The following is a 22,423-nucleotide window of genomic DNA, read 5'->3' as shown; positions in this document are numbered from 1 at the left end:
CTCCGCAGACCGCACCACGAGGCTCCCCACGGCAGCCCCAAGCCCAGCTTCTCCGGCAGTTCCCGCTCAAACTGCGGGCGGGTGCGCTCCTGCGTGACTGACGTCTCCACCCCCTCCCGTCCACCCCGCCCGTGCACCCACTCCCCATTTCAGAGCGCGCACCCGGCGCCCGGTGGCGGCCTGGGCACCGCACGTGGACTTCCACCCCCGGGACCGCGGCTTTCTAAGCGGCCCTTTGCCGCCCCCATGCTGGGGCTTTGGGACCAGGGGCTAGGAGAGAGGCGGCCTCGCTCCCTGCCCTGACGTCACGTGGGCCCTCGCCCGCCTTCCACCCCATGGCTGGATCGCGTGGGCCCCTGGACGCGCGGGACCCGGCCCTCGTGGCCAAGTGGCAGCCGTGATGCGTGCACGGGAAGTGCCTCTCCCCCGTGTCCACGGGGGGACGGGGTGGTCGCACCCCGACTGCCCACGTGGGGACGGGTAGACGCGCCCCTGACTGTCCACGCGGTGAAGGGTGGGCGCGCCCCTGTCTTCCCACGCGGGGACGGGTGTATGCGCCCCTGATTGCCCACGCGGGGACAGGTGGACGCGCCCCTGACTGCCCATAGGGGGACATGTGGGCGCATCCCGACTGCCCACGCGGGGAAGAGTGGACGCGGCCTTGACTTCCCACGCGGGGACGGGTGGACGCGCCCCTGTCCGTGCCCACGAGGGGACTGGTGGGCGCGCCCCTTCCTGTGCCCACAGGGCGACGTGTGGACGCGCCCCTGATTGCTCATGCGGGGACGGGTGGACAAGGCCTTGACTTCCCACGTGGGGACGGGTGGACCGCCCCTAACCGCCCACGCAGGGACGGGGTGGATGCGACCCTTGGGGGCATGTGGGCGCACCCCGACTGCCCACGCGGGGAAGGGTAGATGCGGCCTTGACTTCCCACGCGGGGATGGGTGGACGCACCCATGAATGCCTATGGGGGTGGACGGGTGGGCGCTCCCCTGCCTGTGCCCACGCGGGGACGGATGGACGCGCCCCTGTCTGTGCCTACGCGGGTACGGGGTGGGCGCCCCCCTGACTGTCCACCCGGGGACGGGTGGGCTCTCCCCTGCCTGTGCCTAAGGGGGCACCGGGAGGACGCTCCTCGCCCTCTGCCCACGCGCGGACGGCCTTGACGTTCACGCTCCGGGCTGTCGCTGCCCGCGCAGCCGGTCCTCTGCCTGATCCGCGCTCACGCGTTCCCTCTCCAGTCCCACGGACGGCTCTCGCTGCAGTCAGCCACGGTGCGGGGCGGCGGGAGCTGCCGGGGACCTTGGGTTGGCAGCCGGCGAGCGAGGCGGGCGCGCGTGGCGGGGCGGACAGCGCCTGGGCGTCCACGCCTGAGCCGCGCCGCGTGCCCGCAGCCCCGAGCCGCCGCGTCCGGGCTGCAGAGAGCGGAGCTCCCTAGCGCCTGCGGGGACCGGGGGGCCGGCGAGCCGCCTGATTGACAGCCCGACATCCGACCGCGGGGAAGGCGCCCGCGGAGCCAATGGGCGGCGGCGCTCGCTCCGCCTGGATGGGAGGCCCCTGGAGGAGAAGTGGCGGAGAAGCCCCCGAGGCGCGCTCCGTCACAGGCGCCTCCGGCGTGCGCCGGGCAGCAGTTGGGCGCGCCTGGCCCGCCATCCCCGTGCCCGGAGAGGGCTCGTGCGCGGCTGCTCGCCGGGCGCGGCCTCCAGGTGGGTCCGCTCCCGCAACTTTCCGTGCGCCCGGTACCTGCGCGGCTATGCGGTGCGCGCCGAGCCCTCACGGCGCAGAGCCGCCTGCGCCGCCCCAGTCCCGTTAGGTGCCCGGTGACTCGCGAGGGTCGCCATTGCCACTTTTTTTTTTTTTTTTTTTTTTTGCAAATCGGAGCTGACCCCCCACTCCCCATCCCCCGGTCCCCGGGGAGGGGTACCCCGACCGCGCAGGAAACACGCCACGAGTGTGGACCGAAACGCTTGGGTCCCTCCGCTTGGGTTGTTTTGTTTTGTTTTGGGCTAGGATCGAAAGCACGCAAATTGCCAGGTCCTGCGCGGGGATCCAGGTGGAAGGGGGCGGTGCAGGGAGGGAGGGATCTGTTTTGTGAATGGGGAACCGGCGGAGGATCATTAGCCATGCAAATTCAGGAGCTTCATTCATGCTTTTTTTTTTTTTTTTTTTGAAAGCCTAAAAGCCATCTTGTTCCCCTCCCCTTCCAGGCTGATACAAGTCCAGATCCCCAGGAAAGCTGCCCCGGCTCCATGCTGGAAATATAAGAACACCGCGCGCGCTGGGGAGTGGCGAGCGAGCGGCCGCAGCATGGACGCGTTCCACGACCAGCAAGTGCCTTACGTGGTCCCCGGCGTGAGTGGAGCGGGTCCCTGGGCCGCCGCTTTATACACGCGACTCGCGGGGGCGGGGAGCGCGGGCGCGGGCGCGGAGCGCGGGGCCAGGGCGCAGCCACTTGGGCCGCTCCTTGGCCGCTGCACGGCGCCGGCTGGGACATGAGCTCGCCTCTCCGGGACGCGGCCCAGGCACATCTCTGTTTCTGGGGCCCCCTCCCCCCTCCCAGCCCCACTTCTCCTCCCCCCACCCCCACCGCCTTCTCCTCCTTTTCTTTTCTAATGAAAGCGCTCCCAGATGAGTGGACGACTGGAGAGGCGGGGGCCGCAGCTGCTGCTGCAGCTAGCAAAGTTTCTGGCTGGGTTTGCCACTTGAAAAGAATGAAGTTGAGCCCAAGGCTGCTACTTGGGGTTCACATCTCCTCTCCTACTTGTTTTCCCTCTCTCTCTCTCTCTCTCTCTCTCAAGCCTCTCTCTCGGCTCTTGGGGGGCGCAGGGTGGGGGCTGCACAATGCATTGCATTGCAAACTAGCGTTGACCCAGCCAAGAGCAAGGAGTTTAAAGTGTTGCCGCTTAACGGTTGTTTTGATGTTGACATGTGAATATGCCACTGATGAGCTGAGCCTGAGGATCCGGTTCTCAACACGAGCTCCCCCGCCGGCTCTCTGCCACCAAGGGCTTCACTGTTTGTTCAGGGAGAGGCCCCCGCTAGACCCGGGTGGTGCACGCGTGCGTGCTTGCGTCCTGGGAGTGTGTGACAGCTGAGGTTTACCTACTCTTAAAGGATTTCGTCTTTCCCTTTGTAGAGTCAGCGTGGGAGAACTTGTCACGAGAAACCAACGAATGTCAGGAAGAGAAAATTCATTCACAGAGATCTGGCTCATGACTCAGAAGGTGAGGTTTGCGCTGTATCCCCCCCCCTTTTTTTTAACCTGTCACATGCACCTGCACGAAGAACCAGTCTTCGCCTAGAAGGATAAAACTTTGAAATGACTGAACTTCACCGAGACTTTTTCCCTTGGAGCGGGTGACATAATGGACGAGTTTGCTTTGGGGAAGATTTTATGTCCTGTCAAACTAATCAAAGAAGGAAATAAAAACTTAAACAGTGGCATCCTTCTTCTCATCCCTCCTCTCTGTTTAAATGCCCTGTTCCTAAGACATAGGACTCGTCCTACATACTAACAGTTTTAACATACACAGCATGGTAGCACCCAGCCAGGCAGCTTTGAGTTTAGGACAAGTTAGGTGATACAGATGATGCTGTGAACCTCCTCTCCTCTGCTAGCTCAATCCACGGACTGTTAGCAAACTTGTCAAGGCTGAGTTCAAGGGTGGCATTGTGAAGTCTTTAGGTCTTGCTTCTAGGCCTTAAATTGTTCCCTGAATCACATGTGAGCCCTAATTAATGATTGTAATGCTATTTGACAAATTAGCTCGCACACTCTCTTTTAGGAGCTGTTGGTAGGAGATTAGTATAGTATACATTCTTTCAGCCATATGAGAGTATTCATAGGAAACTCAAAAATACTTGGATTTCATTATCAAAGTTTAGTTTGCAATTTAAATGAGGTGCACGGAATTCTGAAACTTCCTTACATCTTCCTATTTATTGCCACCTCCTTCCTCCCCTTCCCACCGTGGCTGAACACACCGTTTTGGACTGGGTCCTAGAATAGGGCCAGGGAACGGTTGGTCTGTCTTTGACTCGTAAACCTGTGAAAGCAGAAATTCTTCTCTAAAACTTAGATTTCTAGGGGCCCCTCTGAGTTCTGAGGCATTCAGTCGGAAAACATGCAGCTGCTGCTACATCTTGTAGTTGACATTCAGAAAATACAAATCAAACGCACCTCAGCCTAGCCCATGTTTCCCTTACTACTGATTTCACCAGGAGTTGACTGTATTTTAGAAAGAGTACTGTGAATAGACACACCTTCAACTCACCTTTTTGGATCCTCATATGTGTGTGGTGTTTGCCGTCTTTGCGCTTTTAAGTAAGCTATTTGTTAGAAAAGAAAAAAGATTGTACTGTTTGGTTGACTAAAACACTTTCTTAAAGTGTTAGCAGCCATCAAAAGTAGGCAAGATTATTATTAAGACGCTTAGGCTGTGAATTCTATTTTCTTTTTCTGTCAATTCCTTCTCCCCAAATTAAATTGATATTTCCTTTCAGCTTCAGGACAGACAGTTCCATAAAATGAAGCCCAAAGATTAGCAAATCTGATGTTTATATCTTTGGCTTTTTTTTTTTTTAGAACTCTTTCAAGATCTCAGTCAATTACAGGAAACATGGCTTGCAGAAGGTAAGGCAAAAAAAAATTGCTTTAAAACGAGGGGGCGGGGGAGCTGGTTGGGGGGAGAAGCAACTCTGGAAGAGGAAAAAAAAAAAAAAGTCCTGAACTTGCTGTCTTAATGTTGAGCCCAATTAATTGAGCTCTACAAGAGCCACCTCGTGTGTCATGCATATATTACAGCTTCTGACGAGTTTGTCTTTGGGGACTCTGGGGCTGCACTACCCAGTGTCATCACAAATTACCAGGAGAAATTGCTTCCAGCTCACAATCACATCTGCTTTTGGCAAGAACTAATGCACCAAGACTTCAAGTTCTGAGCCTCTGTTCGGATTTTAATTGCAATTGATCAGGTTTATATTATTGTACCTCGAGAGACCTCCCAGAGCCAGAACCGGCTGCCTAGCTGGCTGTTGCCTTTGGAGCAGCGCATGTCATTATTTGGCGATCTGGTGGAGGTCTTTTCTGATGGCAGAAATTAGTTTCTCTGGGTTCATCAGGACGGGATGCTTCAAGATTTAAGTGCCAGTGTCTTTTTTCCACCGTGTTCCCAGCACAGAACGCTAGGTGTGTACCCAATACTTAGGAAATCTGTGGGTTTAAAGGTAAATCTTCCGGGAGGGATTTGAGGATTTAAGCAATGTTTTCTGTGTATTACTATGCATGTGATGTTTGTTGAAATTGACCTTTGTTACATTGTCACTTTGGTACTTTTTTTTTTTTTATATAGCAGAGACTTTCAACAGGGGTTGCTTTTATGTTGGATTATTTGTTGATAAAATGTTGCGGTGCAATCCATTGTATCTTTGATTGTGTGCAACTTTATTTATAGGAACAATGAGGCATGGCTTTAGTAAAGCTTCATACAACTTAAGAAATAGCTAATGCTGAGGGAATTCTGTCGGCATTCAGAATTTGAAATTTTTCTTTGGAATTTGGCATAATGTGAAATATTAATTTTATGTGTCTTGTAGGAAAGGCAAGAAGGAAATTATAAATACCTAAGCATTGAGTATAAGTGTGTTACTTGTGTGTTCACATTATATGGGAAATATGCACATTTTTGGAAGAGATCATTAGGATGGTGAAAAAGGAGAGAGAGGGGGAAATGAAACTAAGGGTTGCTGGAGCTACTTTGGGGTGGGCTGATGTGTTTTATCAGGTGGTCTTGTGCACAGTTGAGCAAGTTGCTCTTAGCATGAAAATAAGTTTCTTTGTTTTGCTGATATTCTAGTTCTTCAAAGAGCTTTTGCAATCTTTGTGAATCTTGCAAGTTAAGTAGCTTTCTTAATAGTCCTTTGAAAGGGTGATTGTGTTTGTATATTAATGAAAGGTAAGTATTAATGACAGTTTTAGTTCTATTTAAAGGTCATTTGGCGGCTCTCTGTACATGAAACTTACTGAAGTAAATCACTCATTACTGCAATGTAAGCCATATACTCAAACCCAACTTTTTCAGGAAAATTTGCCCAGAGGTTGTTGTATTAACTTCTATCTTTCAGTTTTGCGAAGCTGAAGGTTGTGAGGAAGGTTCATGCCTGGAGGAATTTATTTGCTTATCCAAAATAATTTCAAATACATATTTTAATTGTTCTGGAAGGTTTGCGGCTTCTTAGGATGTTTAAATCTCATTGATTCCAAGGCAGTAACTTGCTGGCAGATTTTGAATGTGCATAGCAACTCTGTTCTTGGAATTTTAAAATGTGGAATCTGTGACAGACTCTTAGCATTTTATAATCAGTTTCAGTATTTTTTTTTACTTTGACTTGTTTTGTGTGTTACAGAGCAGATAAGTGATTTGAATAATTTATCTGAGTTTATTTTATAAAACTCTGCATGAAATTTTCTTACCCATGATTATTAACCTACCTATAAGCCATATCTGAGGATTGAGTTTTCCATGCAACAAACTTAGAAAATGACCAATAAATTCAGAGAAGCATGGAATTTTACTTTAAAAAGCATTAATAAGTTTAATTAAATCCAGGAATTAATTGTGACTGTTCTATGGAATACCCAGGTGGGCAGCTATTTACAAAACATGGATAGGATTGCATTTTAGAGTAATTTAAACATTTTTAGAATAGTTTTCACAAATTTAACCAATCTTCATGTAAGCACAAAGTTTTTAATGTGAATTTGAAAATTTCTCCTAGGGAGAAAAGAAATTTTATTTTATTTTTTTACTGTTTGTTAATGGGCTCAGCATTTATTTTTGTTTTTTGCAATTAAATATAATTATATCATTTTGCATTAATGTTTCAATTTGACTCACCCCATGTCTTGAATAATACTAGATAAAAAGAGATCCCCACGTTAACCTAGTTTATTTGTAGTTAGATTTGTAATTAAAACATTGCCCGACTGGCAGACTTTGCCCTGTTTACATATTTCTTTCCATGATGTTCCCCAGCCAAGAAAGGACTGGAATTTTAAGGAATCTTGTCCCTTTTGAGAAAGATCTTTGCACTTAACCCAGTGTCTCTCATGAGTCAGAACACCACTGGGACGCTAACCAGCTCTAAACATCTTATTTAAGTTAGTCATAAGATAATCATGTTTTTAAGAAATGATCAACATCTTAAATACTTGGAGATGATATATCTTAGCATGTTTAGCTTGTTTTTTCCTTGTAAGAATTTTTGCAAATTAGGCTCAGTGTGCAACATGTGGATTAGCCATGAGTAAATTATTATGGATTGTGAAATGTGTTTTATCTCTAAGGGGTTGTTGGGATAGATAAGCCAGGACTGAGCGTGGGGAAGGAACCAATATTTTCAACTCAATCGAGTCTCTATAAATGTACTTTGCATTCTTCCCAATATTTGTCTCCATGCAGGAGTCTGTAATATGGTTGCGAAGAGTACAACTTTACATTAATATCACTTTCCAAGCACAAACAGCACAGTTGAAAGGCTTTTAACAAATACACCATGACTTAAAATAACCAACCTGTTCTGAAGAAAATTGAAACACCGATGTTTTTCAGTGGCCACAGCAGTGGTTAAAAAAAAAGAAATCAGAGAATATGCCTACTTAAAATTTTGCCATGGCTCCTTTATATTGTAATTTTACTGCACAGTTCCTTATTGATTCTTTGTCTTATTGAATTAGATTGCCCCGACAGACAGGCAATGCAATTATTTGATTCCATGAAATAATGAGTTCCGATAGCAACCCCATCAATATCATCTTGGTCTTCACAACCTGTTTTATGTGGGCATCAGTGGCTGGGGTCTGAGAAGGGAACATCTGGGTGTGGGGGCCAAAAATAGAACACGTGGAGGACATAGCTTCTTGCTGAGTAGTGTATCGGCACCTACTGACACAACTTAAAGAGAAGTCAGAGGTCTCAGTAGCTACTGAGTGGGAATACCTAGCTTCTCCTGACCATTGTGGTGTTGGCAGTCTGGATGTCTTGAGTTCCCTTCATGGGCTTTCTCAAGGACCACGGCCCGTGGTGATTCGCACGGTGGTTTTTGGTGGTGGCGCAGTCTAGTCGGGTTTTAGTCTGCTTCCCTTGGCCCCAGGAACAAAGTTCCTACACCAAAGTTACTATCCCACATGCAAATCAGGTGCTTATTTCAGTTTCTTCTCTTGTTTTTGTGTCACCGTCAAGTCAAGTGCGTAGGTCGCCCTAGAAGCGGAGGTGTCAGGACTTTCTCTTCACTTCCCTGCAGTGGCTGCTGCTAAGTGTGCGTTCAGATCATTTTTTATGATTTTCTTAAATAATGTGTGCTGTTGTCGTCCACGGTACACACTGGCCACAATGCACTCGTTTTTATTGTTCGCAAAGTCTACTCTTTCTTTTTAGAATGGGACGTAAAATTGGATATGTGCTCCTGATTTTTGTCCCCTGTGGGGTAGCGATAAGAAATGAAGGCTTTAAAACTACAGTATTTTGTTTCGTTTTCATAGAATGGGAACTGAAAGTTAAGCATTGGATTATAGACGTTCACCCAATTTGTTGGAATTGAACAACAGTCATGTGCTGTGTATGTATATGGCCGGGGTGGGGTGGGGTGGGGGGAGTTAATATCCCTCCTTTTTGTTGTACCGGGAAATACCATAACATATGGAAGAAAGAATTTTCATTTAATTTAAAGATAGCTGGTAAACTACAGGGATTTTATTTCTGAGTACTCATTAGAGATACATAAAATTTTTTTTTACCCCTCTAGGGTCTATTTACAAAGTAGAGAAGTATTTCTAAAAATAGGAAAATTAGATGTGGTGTGGTTTTTCCAGGGGATCCTGATAAGCCTTAATGAAACGTAGCAGAGTTTTTCTGGTTCTTTCCCAGGAAATGTGTAATCCACACATTTCTTAGGATCACTTTATTCCCTTGGACTTGTGCGCAGTCTTGTCATTAGAAAAATAATAGTAGAGGGAGGCTTGGGTAGTGTCAGGGAAAGCACTTGGTAGAAACAGCAGCTCTCCAGCTCTGAGCTTCCTTGCCTGAAGTTTTCCAGTCCCTGCAGGTTCCTTCAGGAGGAGTGGAAGCTGATTTGAAACTCCAAACAGAACTTGAACTGAACTATTTTCTTTTTTGGTAGAGCATTGGCGAAGAATGTATTTATTAAGTATTAGAGGTGTTTCTCTCCTGCGGAGATGTCCCCTTTTCATGTCTGTGTAAATGTGTTTATGCTTCTGCATTAATTAATGCTTTGACGCTGGCATGATCATTTTAATGTTAAAGGCGGATGTGGTATAAAACCAGGCTTAGTGGACCATGGTTATTTTGTTCCATGGCTCCAAGCTTCATTTTAGGATTAAACAGAATACCAAAGGTGGATTTTTTTCCCCTTGTTGTTTTACTTTTATTTAAGACAAAACTTAAATTTCTTCAGAGAAATTCGTTTTTGACCCTTTGCTTCAAAGTGAATTACTATGAAGTGAAGATCAGTCGGAATCTCTTACAGTCTCATGCTGTAAAAGATTTGAATAATAGGCGAGAAAAATAAGGCATTTCTTTAATTTTTTTTTCTTTTTCCATCTTTCCTTTTTCCCCCGCTTTGCTTTCTTCTGTAGTTTTGTCTATTCAAGTTTCCATAACAAGTTAGGATGATGGGTTAAATGTATGTGTGTGTATTTATGTATGTCAGGTATTTAAATATGTTCCTCAGCGGATCTAGCTCTATTTGAGACGGCGCAATAAAATTGGTGTGTTTATATTGCAAGTTCAAGTTTACTTGCTTTAGCTCCCTGCAAGGGTGTGACATGAAAAGTTTGCGGTTGGGCCACATGGCTCATGCATGCTGGACTGTGTTTTTGTGAATGGAGGCAGAACTCCAGCCCTGCCTGCTTGTCTTGAGGAATCGCGGAGGAGATCAGCTGTCTCATTCACAGCAGAAAGAGTGACTCACACGTCTTCCGCCTTGTTTGGCTCCGGGTCATTGTTACAGTGGATAGAACTGGTTTTAATTAAATATTAACCCTTTTATACTCGACTTTGGTTTTATTTGTAGTTTCCCCGCTTTCCCCCCTAGCTGTAAAAGGAAAAGCATTAGGCCCCTGGTTTGTAAGGGGGAGTTTGTCTTGCCTGCAGTCAATCCTGAAACATTTTAAGACTTTTAACCTCTTCTCAAGTAACGCTTATTATGTTATTTGAAAAGGAGAAGCAGGGATCCAGTAAAGAGAGGTAAGCTATATTTAAAATTGCCCACCCCGAAGGCACCATGAGTTTAAGAAAGGATATTGAAATTAAAAATGAGACTTGGGGATTGTGTGACATTTGGGTCACGGTTGCTATTTTTAGGAATGTCTTTGCCGTAAGATGTACTGCTGTGTGGTGAAGACACACGATCAGAAAACAACTTTGGATAATCATCTAGGTAAAGCACATGGCAGGCAGTGCACTGTGCCCCTTCTCACCCCTTCTAATGGGAGACATGATGGCAGCCGGCCTGTTAGGACGCCCTGGGCTGGGAGAGCCACCCCAACCCTGTCCAGTAAAGCCCACGCCATGCGTTCTGTCTTCAGTAAAGCCTTGTAGGGCTCTTTGCTCTGTGTTTTGCTTTTTGTGTGTCCTCTCTTCTCTGTGCTCTTTCTTTTTAATTACATAGTATGGGGAACCTTTTCATTCTCCCAAGGTGATCATTACAAGTTTGGAGTAGATGGCAGTGGAGAGAAAAGCTTCCACGGTTTAATTTTCCACTCACTTTGGAGTTGGTATGACCAGCCACCAGTTTGCAAGCAGCTCCACGAATTCTCGTGAGTCGAAGAGAAAAAGGAAATGCGCGAATAGGAGTGTGGCAATACTTTGTCATATTTTCCTTGCCCAGATCCAACGAGTGTTTTGAGTTAACTGTTTTCCTTTTACTCTAACTTGAAATTAGAGGTAGGCTTAAGCCTTTGTCTATTTAAGTAGCTTGCTGCCGCATTTGGTCTGTTCAGTTTCTGAAGATTAGCTTCTGTGAAATGTGACTCATATGTTTTCTGTTAAAATTCTGTAATATGTTCAGGCACAAGTGTGAACTGTTTATTCGGTATGTTAAGGAGTTAGAACAGAAATAGCAGTTCTTATTCTTACTCTTGTATGAATTGTTAGTATGCAGCGATTTTCTCTGTGTGACGGATGACTTTGCCATCGCTCTGCTCCTGAGGTTTTGCCCTTTTTTTCCTCCCACACACAGAGCCCAGCAAGCACCACACAGTCACCAGGGCCCTCTGTGTTTGTTGCTTTTGTAGTGAAATCTGTTATGGAGTTGCAACTTTGTCTTAACGATCCTAAGGAAAAAAAAAATCCCAGCCTTTAGGACGTTCATACCAGCATATTCAGTTACAAACATACTTTTGTTACTCACTGGCTATTTTTAACTATTCCTGTAAAGGGATATTACATTTTTATTAGATTCTTGTAAATGTTGGCTCTTAAAAAGCACAGTAATTGCCTTGGTTGATAATTTTGCATCTCAATCGCAGTATCTATTTAGCTGTTAGTTTAGAGGAAAGACTAAAACTTATGGATGTGATGGGAACAAATATACAGAATTTGATTCCATTTACTTGCTGTTATTTATTAACTACACATTTAAAAATGTGTAGTTTTTTGGCACATAGACTTGCTTTAAAAATTGAACCTCTCCACTCTCATTGTATAAATCTTTGAGGAAAATGTAACTTAGCGCAGTATCAAAATGCATTGTGTGAGTAGCTAAGAGTTGCTGATGTCCAAGTCTTAGCTGTTCTTTTTTTTTTTTTTTTCCCCTCCATCTCTAATAGAATTCACTGGCAGTAAAGATACTACACTGGTCATTGTAATGATTGAAACTTTTGTGTGTGTGTGTGTGTGTGAGACTTGGAAGAAAAGGGTGGGTGTGAGAAGACTAGCAAGAAGGAAAGAAGTTACGTTTCTGGAATGCCTGATGCTGTGTTGAGATTGCTTCTCTGTTAGGCTGATTAGTGAGCCGGCGTTCAGGTTACAGGACTTACCCGCAGTTACCCAGGTAGCCTGTCAGTAGGAACTGTTGTCAGGTCTTCGTGGAACAGGAAGGCAGAAAGCTCGCCTTCCCGTGGAGACCGATGAAGTAAGCGTCAGTCACACCTGGGACAGGCTCTTCCTTTGTTTGGGTTTATTTGGTAATGGGCTGGAGTGCATTTTGAATAAGGATTAACGACTTCAGGGCAGGAGAAAGTTAGAAAACAGCTGAGCGCCCAACTACATGTGTTTTAATAAATAGGCAAGATTATCAGTATTAGAAAGTGGGATTGGCTAAACTGATACTCATGGCAACTTTAAACTTATGGCTGTTGTATTTCCTTTCTATATAGAATTTCTTGTTATAGAAATTTTATGGATGTTTTTCTTAATCCACTCATTGCCAGACTGAAACATTTTCAACAGAGACTGATTGTTTATGTTAATAAATGTTCCCTTGACAGAATACGCTTGTTTTTTAAAAAACTAGTAGACATCTGTTTTCATACGATTTGCCTGCATAAAAAAGTTTCCGTATTCTGTAATACTCGCAAAATAATAATAGCTGATCAGATCAGAGCTGAAGTCAATTAGGATGATAATTCATTCTATTTTTACCAGATTAAATGTAACCTAACTTCTATCTTGTGCAGTTTGTGTCTGTGTGTGCAGTTTGTGTTGGTGAAAAGTCGTTTTAGTAACATTATGTCAGCTTGGAACAGGTTATTTTGATGTCCACCCCAACGGTGATGAAAAGGTTTTAGAAGTTAAAGAAAACTGCACTTGTGTTTTGATTGCTGCCGAATGCATTAAGTCCTTCCTAGTCGGTGTTTTTCCTTTACTAAAAATAGGGAAGTCGTTTGACATTAGGACTCATGAAATGGTGATATTCTTTCTGTTCATGCTGAATAATTGCCAGGAAAATACTGTGCATGAAAAGATGGCATTTGTTTTATGGTTATTATTTTTCTTATTGCAACTATCATCATCGCAATGCATTGCTTTATTATAAGGGCTCCAAACCTACGGTGAATCTTCATTTTTAAAACTTTCTCACATACTTCGGTCAAACTCAGGGCAAACGTTTTTTATTTATGGCAGCTGAATGCACAAAAGGTAGAAACACCTCCAAAGCAAATGCTCCTGAAAATGCAGAGGGAAGCGATAGCTGCCGTGTGCTTCCTTTAGATGGGCTGCATAGACAACTGCCCGTGGGTTGAACTGAAATACCTTTTGCTCCATTCTTAAAAAAAAAAAAAAAAAAAAAAAAAAGAAACCCGCAGGAAATAGAAATCCTGTAGCTTCCTTTGTTGTGGGTCTCTTTTATTTCCACCCGCCAGGTGAAGTTCAGAGGGACCACATCTGCTGCCGTCATATTTCTGACATAGATGGATTTTCTCATCTGTTTCCCCTCCTAAATGATGCTGTCAATACTGTTTAAGTAGAAGCCAATAATCCGACATTTGATCTCGGCCTGCCGAGGTCTTCCTTGACTGATACCTACATGACATTCTTTAATGCCTTGGCGGCTTCTCTCTGAATTTGTTTTTTAATATATATATCTTTCTTCTTCTTCAGCTCAGGTCCCTGACAATGATGAGCAGTTCGTGCCCGATTATCAGGCTGAAAGTTGTGAGTACAGTATGACTCATCGCTTGTATTGTTCTGTGTCTGTCTTGTTTCCTTCTTTCCTTCTCCTCTTTGGTTTCCACTTCGAGTGTCTGTAGTTGCACTGTACCAGCGCTGCTGTAGCTTGCAGTCACTAGGTGAATTTTTTCTTTTTTTTTCCTTTTTTTTTTTTTTTTTTTTTGTGGTCAGGTTGAGACAGCAGCAGCAGCTTCAAGGAAAATGGATGCTTCTAAAAGATGGCTCTGTTTTCCGTGTTGGGTACATAGCCTTGGAGAGGAAAGTGGTCCATGAGGGTGCACCTGCTGCCAGTGAGTTCTCAATCTGGGAGCTGTGGGGAAACACTGAGAGTTCAGATCCCCATGAGATGGGTTACTGTGTAGCCTCCTGCAGTGTTTGCTGCCTAACTGGACCGCACATACATGGGCTTACTGGATTCTTTGGTGTTCATGAAGATCACTTGCGTGGATTTAGTCTTTAGCCTGAAATTGTCTGCTTTCTGGTTCTAGAAGCGCAAAGGGAGCAGCCGCTGGCTCCTTCCGAGGCCTTCCTGTTCTTGCTCCAGGCCTGGCTGTGGAGCGCACTTACCTCCCCTTAGCTGAGGACCACGCGTTTTGCCTGTACAAACATGGCTGCCCCTGGGGTCCGCTGCTCGTCTTTACACTTTTCCATGTTCCCAGCTGATGCAGCTACTGACACAAGGGCAGATGGTCATGATACAGGTGTACCAGGAGTTCCCCTTCTCTGTGTGGGAGTCATGTTCCAGAATGTTCCATGGATGATACTGCGCCCTGTACTGTACCTACTGTGGTTTTTTTTTTTCACATGGATGCAGATCTATGGTAATTTCTCAGTGAATAAATCAGGCACAGAAAGAGACGGACATCAATAAGTAATAAAAAAGTAGAACAACAGTCTACTGCAATAAAAGTTACTGAAACCTTATACGTGGCTTATTTCTGGAACTTTCCATTTGGACTGTGGGTAAATGACATCACGGAAAGTCGGCCTGCAGATGAGGGGGAAGGGCAGTTGTAAATCTGTCTTAATTATGAAACTGACCTCATGCATTTTTGTTCTTTTCATGCCCTTCAAAGCTCTAAGTTGCTTTGTTTTGTCAGAGGATTGGTAACATCCAAGGGGATAATTTCAGCAGAAGCCAAGAGGTACTTAATACCTTACAACTTCTCAAACCTGTATTTTCACACCTGGGTACTGTGGGTCAGGTAGCAGAATGTGAGGGCAATGTGTTGAGCTCTGACATTTGGTATCTGAGACTTCCACTGTGGGGGATTGGAGAGGCTCTTTCAGACCCACCCCCATGCCCAATGTTTCAGGTGAGGTACATTTGATAAAAATCGCAGTTTGGTAAAATACACGGAAGATCGAATTCACCATATTCACCATTTTTAGCGGCCAGTACTGTTGCAACCATCACCGCTGTCGGTTTCTAGGACTTCTTCATCAGCCCAGACTGAAACTCTATGCCTAGAACAGTCACTGGCTCCCGACACCACCCCCCCCCCCCCCCGGACGCTCCTGGTGTACCACCGCTGGCTAAGTTTCACTGTGGATGGAGAAGAGAATTTTGAATGCTGCTTGGTGTTTGAATGCAGGTATTTGCTGTCTGCCTTCCAGAAGCCTGTTGACTGACGGCACAGATCTGTATTAGAGACCCGTGGAATCGCTTCAGTAGGAGGGTAGCTGAGCGCCACAGCCAGGCCTCCTCTTACTTTGGTCAGAGTATGAGAGAGGAATGCTGAGTCATGTGGCCTTTTACTTCCCTGCAGGGCATTTGCGTTGTTCTCTCTGAAAGCTCAGCTTGCCTTCTGAGGAGTAGAGTGAGTGTCATTGAGTCCTTTGGCACAGGCAGGAATCGGTGTGGATTCCAGCACCGGTCCACCGAATGTCAGGGTAAACTACCTAAGCATACCTTTCCTTTTTCTAGTTCTTCTTTTATTGAACATCTTCCCAGCATTCCTTATTCTTGAGTATTTCAGCCCCTTCACTGCTCTTCTCTTTGGTCACAATGGTGTGATGTTTTTCCTTTCTCCTTTTTTTTTTTTTTTTTAAGATTTTGTTTATTTATTTGAGAGGTAGAGTTACAGAGAGAGAAAGTTCTTCCGTCCGCTGGTTCACTCCCCAAATGGTCTCAATGGCCAGAGCTTGAGCCGATCTGGAGCCAGGCACTTCTTCCTGGTTTCCCACGTGGGTGCAGGGGCCCAAGCGCTTGGACCATCTTCTACTGCTTTCTCAGGCCATAGCAGAGAGCTGGATTGGAAGAGGAGCAGCTGGGACACGAACCGGTGCCCATATGGGATGCCGGCACTGCAGGTGGAGGCTTAGCCTACTACGCCACAGTGACAGCTCTTCCTTTCTCCTTTACTCCTCTGATCCCTCCTTCTCCACTCATCTTCCTTCCCTCCTCTTTATGTGTCTCTTCATTCCTTGCAGAGGTCTGTCCCCAAATCTTTCCTCTTGCTTTTCCTTGCTCCATGCCCGTGCCGTCCTGTAGAACTGTGCTGATGGGAATGAACTACATCTGTGCTGCCAGCACAGTGGCCACTGAGCCCTCAGAATGTGGCTAAGAAGACCAAGGAATGACTTTGTGATTTGGATCGATGTGTGAGAGTTTACATTCAGACGTGTGTGTCTATCAGTTACTGCACTGGTCAACACAGTCCTGGATGTCTTCTATGCCATTGTCTCTGGATAGGGTCATTCCCCTGCAGCCATCTGCAAGACATTCTCACCTAGTGACTCACCTCTAGGTCACTGTGCAGTGTGGCAAAAGGCAACACCTCTGGACTCGTCCGCTGAGCCATGAGAGCTGTGTTGGCATAAACACTGCAAAACACACCAACCCCGAGCTCCACAGAGGGTTCAAGTTGATGCTTAGCAAGTCCAGTGTTGAAATCAGCATGTTTCCTGATCATCACTCCTCTTGTGCTTCTGCCTTTCCAAGTTCATGGTCACATCACCATCCAAGCTGGAAACCTGTGATGTAGCCTTGGTCTCCTTAGTTTTTTCCCATGAATCTCCAGTTGCTAACCAGGGTGTTGGTTCTACTTTTCAACACCGTCCTCACGTCATGATCCCTGCTCCATCTCGATTTCACTGCTTGAGGTCACACGCACGTTCTGCCTTACTGCGCTCTGACTTGGCCTTTTCGGTGCTCTTCTTGCCTTTAATTTTTCCTCCTTCCAGTGTATCCTTTGCAGTGGCTCAGCATACAGCAATCGGACTTTGTTAATTTTCTCTTTAAACTTCCTGTGGGGCAAAGTCCTGATTCTTCAGCTGTGCAGAAAATTGTTCTATAACCCAGGCCTGGAAGATGTTTTCACCTCTTGTTACTCCAGCGACCGGTCCCTTCCCATTTTCTGTGTATGATCACAGCAGAATTCAATAAACGTCTCTAGTCTGGAAAAACTTCCTACACAGGAAAACCTTGAACATTTTCAGAACGGTGAAGTTGTATTTTCCCCGCAATTAGTGAATAGTTACAGTTTAACAATTATGGTTTTTGGGACTTGTGAGTGAAATAAAACACCTAATTATAAAAAAGAAACCTCTACACAGAGATAAAAATAGATCTGAAATAATCTAAGAAAAAGGAAGTGGAGGTATGGGTGACATAAGGGACTATTGTTCTGTGTTGGTGACCAGCTAATACCAGTCTCCACGGAAGAGAAAACAGGGGAGTGATCTGGATTTAGATTCTGAGAATTTCTTCATGGGGGAGGTCATCAGGTTCTGGAAGTGGGAGGTTATGTGGTCCCTGACATGCCTGTCACAGGTGTTTCATTCTCTCCAGGGACACTCCGGGTGCCCGAGGAATCTCAAGGAATAGGAAGAAACTCTGTCTGGTGGTGGTGGTGGGGGTTGTCTGTATTCCTGAGGGAATGCTCTCAAACGTCAATAATCAGATTTCCTGGCAAATCTCAATGAAATAAGATGTTTCTGTTTTTGCGTTTATTGCTTTAGTCCTTTGGAGAATGAAGGTTAAGAGAATGAATGGTGAAGTTCTGTTCACTGTTGGAGGGCAGAGAAAACCTTTGGCTGGACCAGGTTTGATAGATACAGAAGAGTCTACTGTGAATTGTAACAATGGGATTAAAATTAAAATGGGATTAAAATTAAATTAAAATTAAATTGTCACAATGGGGTTAAAGTAAGAAATTGTAACAGTGGGATTTAACCATACCACCAGGGCGCTTTCCAAGAATTTCCCTAAACATTCTTTGTTTTTGTTTATCAGACATTTTTGTTGGGAATCTGGAAAATATGGTATTTTGCTGTAGCTTGCTAACTTTGAAGCTTACTCAATTTTGAAGGAGATACAGACATTAAAAATAAACAACTTCCCACAAGTCCATGCGAGGAAATGAATGAGGGCTAAAAGAAGGTCACATGGTTTGAACAAATTGTTTCATCTTACCAATATATCTTTTCATGATTCAGAAACTCTGCTGGAAAAAAAATAGAATTGTTTGAGGATAGGCGTTAGTTCAGAAAAAGTCATCTGTCTTTTCCAAAAAGAACTCAAAAAGTATTTAAAACACAGGTGAGCCTTATCTTTCTGAAACGGGTGCATATTTGTATCTACACAAGATTTTTGAAAGGTTTTTACTCAGAATTTAATTCTACAAATAATCTTATATTTCAAGTCATGTACTTTAAATGTAACTATTTTATTAAGTTTAAACTTAAAACTGTTCATTTTGTTCTTCATCACAGAATTATGCCTTATTTTTATGACTAGTTTCTTTCCATTTGGTTACACTAGCACATTTCAGTCTTTTTTAAAAAAACATTCATTTATTTATTTGTAAGGGTTACGGAGAGAAAGGGGTACAGAGAGAGAGAAAAAGAAATCCATTTCCCATTCGCTGGTTCACTCCCCAAATGACCACAACAAACGCGGCTGGGCTAGGCCGAATACAGGCGCCAGGAGTTTCTTCCATGTCCCCCTTGTGGGTGCAGGGGCCCAAGCACTTGAGCCATTTTCTGCTGCTTTCCCAGGCCAGGCGATTATCAGGGAGCTGGATGCGAAGTGGAGCAGCCAGATTTCGAACTGGCCCCTCTAAGGGACTGTTGGCATCGCAGGAGGCAGCTTTACCCACTATACCACAATGCTGGCTCCTCAGTCTTTTTTTTTTTTTTTTTTTAATTATTTATTTGAAAAGTGGAGAGACATACATAGAGAGAGAGCACCAGAGATCACCCATCTGCTGATTCATTCCCCAAATGCCTGCAAGAGCTGGGGCTGGGCAAAACTGAAGGTGGCAGCGCAGGTCTCCTGCGCAGATGGCAGGGGCCCAACTACTTGAGCCATCAGCTTTTGCCACCCAGGGTGTGCATCAGCTGGAAGCTAGAATCGGGAACAAAATCAGGACTTGAGCTGTTAGGGGACGTGGGCATCCCAGCCGCATTATTATTATTATTATTATTATTATTTTTTGACAGGCAGAGTGGACAGTGAGAGAGAGAGACAGAGAGAAAGGTCTTCCTTTGCCGTTGGTTCACCCCCCAGTGGCCGCCGCGGCTGGCACACTGCGCTGATCCGATGGCAGGAGCCAGGTGCTTCTCCTGGTCTCCCATGTGGGTGCAGGGCCCAAGCACTTGGGCCATCCTCCACTGCACTCCCTGGCCACAGCAGAGAGCTGGCCTGGAAGAGGGGCAACCGGGACAGAATCTGGCGCCCCGACCGGGACTAGAACCCGGTGTGCTGGCGCCGCAAGGCGGAGGATTAGCCTAGTGAGCCACGGCGCCGGCCCCCAGCAGCATTTTAACCTCTGTGTCAAGCCCTCAGTCTTGTCTCTAGAGACTGTAGAAACAGCTTGATGATGTTCGCATTCGTATCTCATGTTCTCCCCAAAGAGAGAACTTCCAGTCTCCTTGGGATGCTACTCCTTTTCCTTGCACTTAGCACACACTGGACTGTGGCCAGTAGAATGATGTTGGTGAATGCTTAGTAATTTTATTCTTCTCCAATAGATTTTTTTAAAGATTTATTTACTTACTCGAAAGACGGAGTTACAGAGAGAGAGAGAGAGAGAGAGATCATCTTCCATCTGCTGGTTCACGCCCAAATGGCCACAATTGCTGTGGCTGGACTGGTCTGAAGCCAGTAGACAGGATCTTCTTCTGGGTCTCCCACATGGGTGCAGGGGCCCAAGCACTTGGGCCATTCTCTGCTGCTTTCCCAGGTGCACTAGCAGGGAGCTGGATTGGAAGTGGAGCAGCCGGGATTGGAACCAGGGCCCACCTGGGATGCTGTCTCCGCAGGTGGCGACTCCACCTGCTAATGCCACAGTGCCAGCCCCTCCAATAGATTTGTGAAAGAATCTTTTGCACACTTCTAAGCTTACCTGATGGTTGGAAAACAGCAGTAGGAGTAGGGGACTGTCTAAAAATAATAGAATAAGCCAGTGGGTGGACTCAGGTATTTCATGCCACTCTTCCATGGGGACACATTCTAATAAATCAAGGTCGTCGCTACACTTTGTTTCCTTAGGAATTAAAAAAAAATCAATAGCACATTAACTCCTATTTATTTATTTATTTATTTTTTGAAGTACCTTAACAGATTGCTGTCTGCTTCTTTAAGAACTGAATTCAGGTCCATACAGAGCCTGACTCAGGAACTTACTTTTTGTTAATGTGTGTGTTTGCCTGGGACCAGAGAGCTCTGCTTGAGATTTGTGTTCAAGTTTCTGCTTCGCTGCTGAGCTACCTTCCGAAACATAGTTAAACATAGTTTCCTGCTGTCATGTCTGAGCACTTCTCTCTCTCTCTCTCTCTCTCTCTCTCTCTCTCTCTTTTTTTTTTTTTTTTTGACAGGCAGAGTGGACAGTGAGAGAAACAGAGAGAAAGGTCTTCCTTTTGCCGTTGGTTCACACTCCAATGGCCGCCGCGGCCTGTGCACTGCGGCCGGCGCACCGCGCTCATGCGAAGGCAGGAGCCAGGTGCTTCTGGTCTCCCATGGGGTGCAGGGCCCAAGCACTTGGGCCATCCTCCACTCCACTCCCTGGCCACAGCAGAGAGCTGGCCTGGAAGAGGGGCAACTGGGACAGAATCCGACGCCTCAACCGGGACTAGAACCCGGTGTGCCGGCGCCGCAAGGCGGAGGATTAGCCTAGTGAGCCGCGGTGCCGGCCTCTGAGCACTTCTAAAATTTAGGTTTTATCACTGATTTTGATGTGATTGACCAGGAAGATTTGCCATCTTCTTTCATCGTTCTTTTGATGCTTTTACCAGGAAAGGGCACACCCTCGAAGAGATTGTATTTTTTTTTAATTTATTTATTTGGAAATCAGAGCTAGAGAGAGAGAGAAAGAGAGACAGAGGAAGAGAGAAAGAGAGAGAGCACACTTCCATTCACTGGTTTATTCCCCCAAATGGCTGCAGTGGCCAGGGACGGGGGAGGACAAAGCCAGGAGCCAGGAGCTTCTTCCAGGTCTTCCATGAGGCTGTAGGGGCCCAAGTTCTTGGGCTATTTTTCTCTGCTTTCTCAGTCACATTAGCAGGGAGCTGCATCAAAAGTGGAGCAGCCAGGACTTGAACTGGCACCCATATGGGATACCGGCGTCACAGTCAGCAGCTTTACCTACTCACATTACAAAGCCAGCCCTAGGAATTGTATTTCTTTTCTTTTCTTTTCTTTTCTTTTTTTTTTTTTTTTTGACAGGCAGAGTGGACAGTGAGAGAGAGAGACAGAGAGAAAGGTCTTCCTTTGCCGTTGGTTCACCCTCCAATGGCCGCCGCACCGTGCTGATCCGATGGCAGGAGCCAGGTACTTATCCTGGTCTCCCATGGGGTGCAGGGCCCAAGCACTTGGGCCATCCTCCACTGCACTCCCTGGCCACAGCAGAGAGCTGGCCTGGAAGAGGGGCACCGGGACAGAACTGGCGCCCCGACCGGGACTAGAACCCCGTGTGCCGGCGCCGCAAGGCGGAGGATTAGCCTGTTGAGCCGTGGCGCCAGCCAGGAATTGTATTTCTGAGATTTGAGAATGTGAGTTTGCTACTACAGTACACGTTTTTTTAAGGTATGGGTGTATTTAATTTTTTCTTTATTTATGAGGGAGGGAGGGAGGAACGGAGAGTGAGTGAGTGAGAGAGAGAGAGAGAGGAGAGAGGAGAGAGGAGAGAAGACATAGAGTTTTCATTTCCCATTTGCTGGTTCACTCCTTAAGTGCTCGTAATTGTCAAAGCTGAACCAGGCTGAAGGTGGGAGCCAGGAACTCAGTCCAGGTCTCCCATGTGGGTGGCAGGAATCCAATCACTTGAGCCATTATTGCTGCCTCCCAGGGCCTACATTAGCAGGAAGGTGGAGTCAGGAGCCAGAGCTGGGACTAGAATCCAGACACTCCACTATGGGATGCAAATGTCTGAGCTGACCTTGGAACCACCCAGCCAAATGCCTGCCTCTGCTTTCTTAAAAAAATTTTTTGAAGCATATTTAAATATATGAGTCAAACTTTAAACAGAAAAGCTAACATCTCTATAGTTAATACAGGCTAGGATTAAAACAAGAACTTTAGAAGCAACATAATTAATGGGAGCATATTGGATAGTAGAAATTGTGCTGAAAGACTGTATTTGTAGCTAGAAAATAGCATCAATCTTAATTTTAATAAAGTGTGCTCTTGTAGTTTTATTTTTCTTTTTTTAATAGTTTCGGCTTTGCCAGTTAAGGTAGGTTAGTCAGATTTAATGACAAGATGAACGCCAAAATAAAAGCCCTGGGAA

General features: G+C 45.9%; 1 protein-coding gene across 4 annotated transcripts in view; it reads left to right on the top strand.

The window, feature by feature from the left end:
* Positions 1-1,526: 1,526 nt before the first annotated feature.
* ETV1 (ETS variant transcription factor 1) overlaps positions 1,527-22,423 on the top strand; it is a 103,541-nt gene continuing 82,644 nt past the window's right edge. The window contains exons 1-5 of one of the 4 annotated variants that reach the window (XM_070059381.2): positions 1,527-1,709; positions 2,211-2,355; positions 3,140-3,227; positions 4,589-4,636; positions 13,623-13,676. In XM_070059381.2, the coding sequence (XP_069915482.1) occupies positions 2,311-2,355; positions 3,140-3,227; positions 4,589-4,636; positions 13,623-13,676 (235 nt within the window). In that variant the 5' untranslated portion in view covers positions 1,527-1,709; positions 2,211-2,310. Of the gene's footprint in view, positions 1,710-1,854; positions 2,038-2,210; positions 2,356-2,399; positions 2,526-3,139; positions 3,228-4,588; positions 4,637-4,842; positions 5,192-13,622; positions 13,677-22,423 lie in introns of those variants that run through there. The other 3 variants (XM_089315154.1, XM_089315155.1, XM_070059380.2) reach the window with 3 other exon arrangements.

This window comes from Oryctolagus cuniculus, chromosome 16, assembly GCF_051225735.1.
Source record: "Oryctolagus cuniculus isolate XC-2025 breed Fujian yellow rabbit chromosome 16, ASM5122573v1, whole genome shotgun sequence".
Classification (NCBI taxonomy): domain Eukaryota; kingdom Metazoa; phylum Chordata; class Mammalia; order Lagomorpha; family Leporidae; genus Oryctolagus; species Oryctolagus cuniculus.
The sequence above is the reverse complement of the archived record's forward strand: the minus strand, read 5'-3'. Positions and strand labels throughout refer to the sequence as shown.